Raw genomic sequence first — 7,500 nt, 5'->3', positions numbered from 1 at the left:
CAGATATTATGTAAACAAAAACATTTATTTAGGATGAGATTAATCACTTGATAGCACTAATATAAAGTTACTTTTTATAGATTTGTAGTTTTTTATACCCATCAACAACAAAACACAGGATTATAGTCTAACAAAAAAATGGACTGTGACAGATTCTTACTCGGAAATTTGCATTTATCTATAAAAATTAATAAAACATTAAATGTAATGGACAATTTGAGTTGTGATGGACATAAATGAAGACTAAAATATAGGCTATTGCACTGTATTTCATCATCTTCATCATTTTTGAGCTAATATGATATTTAAGTCTTAAATCCTCAAGCTTTAAACATGACTCTTTTATATAAATCCTGATCCGCAGAAACACACTGGAAGCACCAGGGGGCGTAACCAGCTCAGATATGATTACAGCAGACCAGTGTGTGTTCACCTGTGTGTGTGTGTGTGTGTGTGTGTGTGTGTGTGTGTGTGTGTGTGTGTCGCGCCTCATCAGGACGAAGGGCTGAGGATGAGGAAGGTCAATCAGTTGGACAGCTCTGTGTCCAGGTCTTCGGCGGTGATGCAGAGTAAAGAGCCGTCCTCCAGATCTCTGCCGTCTCTGCTGGTGGTCATCGCTGCCATCTTCATCGGGTTCTTCCTCGGGAAGTTTGTCTTGTAGAGTTCAGCCGAGAGCAGAGGAAGTAAACATGTCTGTGTACAGGATCATTAAACCGGGGCTCGTCTCTCACACACACACACACACACACACACTCTTCTCCTCCGTCTGGGTTTCTCAGAAGTCGTCCGAGCATCACTAGCAGCGACAGAGACCTGAAACACAAGCTGTCAATCAATAAAAGCAGGTGTTTGTTAACAGTTTAATGGGATGTTTTAAGTGTCATGTACATGTTCTTTGGATCTTTTGAGGAGCTGGGACGTAATGCACAAACACGAGCCGAGTGTGACGATGTCTGACCCTTCACCAACACAAACACAGACGATTCCAATCACTTCATGGAGTTTTCTTTTATGCAAATTATAATATATTCAATTGTGAGGCAACTTGACTGAATAAATCCCGTGTGCAGTCGTGTCCCGTGGTGTTTCTAACATGCTGAATAAAGAATCTAACACTCTTCATGTGTGTGTGTGCTCCGTCACCTGCTGAACACACCACACACACGTCTCAATAAATGTGTTTCATGACCAGCAGACATTGTCCATTATTCTTTAAACATTACTTGATGAACAGCATCCAAACCAAAAACTTATATTTTAGTGTCATTTAAATATTACAGTTTTCATTAATATTGTGAATTTATTATCTGTTCTCATTTTAATTATAAAAAAAAATTAATCATTGTAAAATTAATATTGTTAATTTTATTTTGCAAAGTATGTGCACTACCAGTCAAAAGTTTCCGGTACGTAAGATTTCTGGTTTTATTTAATCAAAGATACAATAAAAATAGTGAAATATTATTCTGTTGTAAAACATCTGTTTTCTGTATGAATCTGTTAAAGTGTAATGTATTTCTGTGATGCACAGCTGTATTTTCAGCATCATTCCTCCAGTCTTCTGTGTCACATGATCTTCAGAAATCAGAATAATATGATGATTTACTGCTCAAGAAACATTTCTGATTATTATCAGTGTTGAACACAGTTGAGTACATTATGTTCAGGATTCTTTGATGAACAAAAAGATCAGCGTTTATCTGAAATAAAAAGCTTTTGTAACATTATACGCTCTACTGTTCAAAGGCTTGGAGTCAGTATTTTTTATTTATTTTATTTGTTTGAGAAAGAAATTATGGAAATTAATACTTTTATTTAGTGAGGATGCTTTAAATTAATCAAAAGTGACAAAGTAATTTATAATGTAACAAAAGATTTTTATTCAAGATAAAAGCTGTTCTTCTGAACTTTATATTCATCTGAAACCTGAAACATTTCTACTCAAGAATATTATTCTGATTTCTGAAGATCATGTGACACTGAAGACTGGAGGAATGATGCTGAAAATACAGCGGAGCATCACAGAAATACATTACACTTTAACACAGATTCACACAGAAAACAGATGTTTACATCAGAATAATATTTCAGTATTTTTACTGTATTTTTGATCAAATAAATGCAGCTCTGGTGAGCAGAAGAGACTTTATTAAAAATCTTACTGTTCAGAAACTTGACTGATAGTGTATAATTTTTGAGTTATTTTAGATAAACTATGAAAATGATAAATGTTGACATGGCAACTAGCAGAAAGCTTAAAAATATCATTTTAACATTTTATTGTAAGCAACATTTAATTTCAAGTATTGATTTTTTTTGTTTGATTTGGTTTTAGTTAACGATAATAACCCTGATCATGTGTTCATTCATTTGGGTGTCACGGGACGAGGTTTCAATCAGGTCCTCTGGGATCTGTAGAGTGGTTCAGCATCAGATCAGCGTGTGTGGATGGAGAGATGATGAGCATCAGAGGTGTGTGTCCCCTTCACGAGTCTCTCGGGTCGTGAGCGAGTGTGAGCGGGACACAGCGTCTCTAGATGAAGCTGTGCAGCAGGATCAAGAGCAGGAGTCCCTGCAGTGTGTGTGATGCGCAGCCCGAGCTCAGTCTGGAGCGCCCCCCGCGCCGCTCGCCCGTCTCCCCGCGGCTGCAGCGGCTCAGAGGCGGCTGGAAGCTGGTGGGCCGTCGCTCGGGCCGGTCGGGACTGGAGCCATCGCTGGGTCTCTGTCCGTTGTAGAGGAGGCTGTGTCCAGACGAGTCCTGTCCGGAGCGGAAGAGCTCGTACTCGGTGTGAGGCAGACGCACGCCCAGCGCCGCGCAGCCCGAGGTCCAGGTCACGTCCTGCGGGACGCCCCGCTGCCACTCGCCCTCGGAGCCACACGCTCGCCCTCGGAGCACGTTCAGCAGAGACGTGGTGGCCACATCCATCGGCGTCACCGTCATGTGTGTCACTGCAGGAGAGGAACAGCATCACAGCCGTGAAGACCAGACCAGACTTCAGCAAGAACCACACATGGAAGAGACCAACTGAATAATATTACGATGCTTCACCCTCAGATTTCAGCATTCAGTCATACAGTTATTCTCTATCAGCGACAAATGCATCCTGCAGACGAAAATATTTGTGATTGTTGATGATTAATTTATGTATTTGGTGATATATATATATATATTTAATTTGTTTGTATATAATGGAAGCCTGTTTGCATCACATAATAAAAAATTTCAAAAAAGGTATTTGTGACTTTTTTTTATTTCAATTATTTTTTCCCAAAATTGTAGATATAAAGTCAGAACTTAAAAAAAGTGTTCCGCACTAGTCAGTTTTTTCACAATGTCTTCTTATTTTTTTATTCCATGATGTTAACAGGCTTTCATAGAAAATGTCTGAAAATACACTTTCATACGTTTATTTTATTGCACTTTATCTGTTTGCGTGTTATATTTAAATGCCAATCCATTATCTCTCACAAACAGCAGGTTACGGTTTTATTCCTCTCTATATTCTGAAGGTTTGTTCATATTTCACACTGATTTATACATTTTACTCCTGAAAACATAGTGAGAGTGTTTCTGTTTTCTGTCTGCTGGCAGTATTTTCTGATTTGTGATGAAAAGAGAAATCCAAAACCTTAAACTCTAATAGGAAGAGGAAATCAATTTTAACTATAAATATGTGCATATTTAATTAGAGAATGGCTCATTTGCATATGTCAGCATTTGAATGCGTGAAGTGACGTGTTAAAGCAGTGCTGGATCAGCGGGTGAGGTCAGGTGCTGGGGTCACTGACCGGTGAAGGTGAACTGGACGGCTCCTCTGATGGCTGTGGATGGAGCTCCGCGGGTGTAGCGTCCGCTGGCTGAGATGCTGAAGGTGGGGTGATGGCAGACGGGGTCAGAGAAGTGGTCGTACTGACCGCTCCAGGTCTGGCTGTCCTCGTGGAAGGTCAGCAGTCGGGTGAGGAAGAGGACGCCCGGACGCACCTCACACCGTGTGCTCACCCAGTGTCCCTGCAGACGCACCGGACGCTCGGGCTGGACCGGCAGAACCGGAGGATGATGAAGATCCGCCGAAGACACGATCCGACAGACTTCACAGCGCTCCGTCTGAAAAACATCACCTGAATCTCACTCTTCATGCTCTTACTGTGAGACACGTTCATACAATCAGATCTGGTTCAATTCGATCAGAAAACACGTCTTGCAGAAATAAAACGCTGGTGATTTTTATTCATTTGTATATTTTTTTGTCATATATTTGTATATATTCTGCCATTTACTTGTATATTATCATATTATCATCGCAACTTTGCGTGATTTCAAATTTAAGAATTCAGACTTTTCTTATTAATTCTAATAAAAATTGAGATATATAATCAGAATCACAAGAAATAAACTTGAGTAAAACTGAATTGTAAGAAAAGTCGGAATTCTGAGTTTTTATCCCGCAATTTTGCGATAATTTTGACTTTATTTAGCAATTTTGACTTTATATCACAATATTGACTTTATATCACAATTTTACTTTTTAATCGAAATTTTTGACTTTATATCGCAATTTTGACTTTTTAATCGCAATTTTGACTTTATATCGCAATTTTGACTCTATATCACAATTTTGACTTTTTAATCGCAATTTTTAACTTTATATCACAATTTTGACTTTTTAATCGCAATTTTGACTTTATATCGCAATTTTGACTCTATATCACAATTTTGACTTTTTAATCGCAATTTTTTACTTTATATCACAATTTTGACTTTTTAATCGCAATTTTGACTTTATATCGCAATTTTGACTTTTTAATAGCAATTTTGACTATATCACAATTTTGACTTTTTAACAGCAATTTTGACTATATCACAATTTTGACTTTTTAACAGCAATTTTGACTTTATATCACAATATTGACTTTATAGCTTAGAATTTTGACTTTTTATCACATTTTAGACTCTATATCACAACTTTTACTTTTTAATCGCAATTTTTACTTTATATCGCAATTTTGACTTTATATCACAATTTTTACTTTTTAATCGCAATTTTGACTATATATCGCAAAATTTTAACTCTATATCATAATTCTGACTTTATATAGCAATTTTCGTCTTCATATCACAATTCTGACTTTTTATTGCAATTTTCTTCTATTCTCTATGTTTTAGGTTTCCCAGAGAAAAAAAATTTCTAAAATCAGACAGACGATCCATGATGAATGATGCAGAACATCATATCTGAAAATCCTGAATCCTGACGCTGTCTGTTTACTGCTGCTGAGAAGCAAACTGTGCTGTAAGAAGCGCTATATAAATAAACTTGACCTGGCATATTAAACTGGTTAATCATTCAGAGGTTATCGATGAGCTTCAGCACAGAGAACCTGATTCTGCTTCACACGACCAGAGCCTCTGGAGAGAACCCGACTGCTCAGATTATTCAGACCATTTGAATCTGATTTAGCATGCAATGCACCGAGCGCATGAGACCGAGCGGAAATAAAACCCTTCCAACACAAGCAAGAACTAAACAGCAGAGCAGCAGGAGAAGCTGCAGAAATACAGAGCGACTGATCGTGTCTCCAGTAACCAGCAAACCCCATCTGAGCATCTCAAACATCACACTTCACACCTGCTCAACAGTGGAGACGGATTCCTGCTGTGTTTACACCATCCCTTTCATTTGGCATTGCATTCTTTTATATGTGTGTGTGTATTCGATGTAGATGTTTATTTAATTTAATAAACATTGCAATTAAGCTATTCATGCTATCAGTCCATGCATTCACTGGGATTCGAACCCATGACCTTGGTGTTGCCAGCGCCGTGGTCTACTGCTTTACACAATTACTTTTTCTTCACTATTTATTTTTTTTAACATGCAATAATTTGACTTCATACATTCTTTGCAGGAAAACAATGTGATATTGGTTTCTAGTCAACACATTTTATTGATGCATCCAAATCTACACTAATTATTCTTTTATTTTAACTCAATAAAGTGTTCATGCACCCTTGACATTTTAAGTTTAGCCAATATGAAGTTGATATAAGTGACAATTTAGATATTTGTTTTCTCTCGACAAATTAAATCCAGGAAGGTTATTCTAATAATAGTAAATCTCTACAGTGTGTCATAAGCCAGTTTTCTGATAATAAACTTTGGAAGTATCAGCAGTAACACTGTAACACTAGTTTGCATGCGTGCACAGATCAACGCAAACTAAAGCTGGTTAACGAGAAGCTGACAGACGCAAGGACACTTCTGAATCATAATTCTGTCACGATGATTTGAGATCAGCTTTGATTTAATCTCAATCAATCTGAGAGCTGACGGACAGCGGGACGCTCCTCTACACGTGTCTTACTGGAGCCGGCCGGACATCAATAATTCAGGCTGAACTAGAATGCATTAACATTGCATTACATGTTTCCCATCCTCTTTCAGCTGCGGCGAGCGCCGGTGGGGGGGCTGTGCACATGAAAGAAATGAATCCATCAGAAAAAGCTCATCTCTCAGCCTCGGATAGAGCCAGAGGCACGCGCCGCCGAGCCGCAATCCTTCGCAAACACACACTATTTCCACATTCCCTTTGAAGCAGACGGAGATCACACTCTTTAAACGGTTTCAGACACAGCTGATGGACGATCTCTGGGTGAATGTGTCGTGTGCAGAAGACAGCCACGGACCAGACTCGCATGAATTAATCACAGACAATGCCACTTCCCAAATTAAGCACAATGTCATGTATTATACAGACTTGCACTTCAGTGAACATGGCACTTCATGAATGAATCATTCCTCTGTCGAAAGCTTCATGTATTTTTCAGACGTTTTAGGAACTGAATGCTCCTCAGGGTTTGCACTCTTTTTAATCAATTAATTTACTAATCATTTAAAGTCTTTTTGAGGCCCTCCGGACCCTTGCTTTAGATTCAAAGCTTGTGAAGATCAAGAGGAACAGATTCCTGCAGTGTGTCCAAACCAAGACGTGTTTCACCTAAATCTACAATCATTTCCACTGATCTCACACATCTGCTGTGGTCCGAGCGTCTCTCAGCACAGGATCACTGATAACGTTTCTATCTAGAAAAATATTGTACTACAGAAGTCTATATTTGTATAAAACTGCACATTAAGACTGTATTCATTTCCATGACATTTTCAGGTCTAGAAATCAGTCTTAAAATTAATCTTTGTTCTTCAAACACCAAAAAATGAATTAAAATAAGACATATCTTGATTTTTTGTTATTTTTACTGTATTTAATGCTTATCTTATCTTATTTGTAAAAAAATGTTGAAGAAAAATGAATAAAAATTCTAAGACATATCTTTTTTTTCTTTATTGTATTTAATGCTTATTTTATATAATTTTTTTAAATCTTCAAAGAAGAATGAATTAAAATAAGACGCATCTTGATTTTTTAGGTTTTTTGTGTGTATTTCATGTATATTTTATCTTATTTTAGACCATTTCTTGAAGAAAAAATAATTAAAATAAG

General features: G+C 37.6%; 2 protein-coding genes across 2 annotated transcripts in view; one reads left to right on the top strand and one right to left on the bottom strand.

The window, feature by feature from the left end:
• vapa (VAMP (vesicle-associated membrane protein)-associated protein A) overlaps positions 1-1,120 on the top strand; it is a 5,423-nt gene extending 4,303 nt beyond the window's left edge. The window contains exon 6 of the mRNA XM_026241584.1: positions 497-1,120. Coding sequence (XP_026097369.1) covers positions 497-661 — 165 coding nt within the window. The 3' untranslated portion in view covers positions 662-1,120. The remainder of the gene's footprint in view (positions 1-496) is intronic.
• A 1,010-nt stretch (positions 1,121-2,130) lies between these two features.
• Positions 2,131-7,500, bottom strand: part of LOC113068738 (protein APCDD1-like) — an 8,078-nt gene continuing 2,708 nt past the window's right edge. The window contains exons 4-5 of the mRNA XM_026241577.1: positions 3,790-4,105; positions 2,131-2,949 (exon numbers count right to left, since the gene is read on the bottom strand). Coding sequence (XP_026097362.1) covers positions 2,534-2,949; positions 3,790-4,105 — 732 coding nt within the window. The 3' untranslated portion in view covers positions 2,131-2,533. The remainder of the gene's footprint in view (positions 2,950-3,789; positions 4,106-7,500) is intronic.

The sequence above is a fragment of the Carassius auratus genome, linkage group LG49B (genome assembly GCF_003368295.1).
Source record: "Carassius auratus strain Wakin linkage group LG49B, ASM336829v1, whole genome shotgun sequence".
In the NCBI taxonomy this organism is placed as follows: domain Eukaryota; kingdom Metazoa; phylum Chordata; class Actinopteri; order Cypriniformes; family Cyprinidae; genus Carassius; species Carassius auratus.
This window is presented reverse-complemented; position numbering and strand designations above follow the sequence as displayed.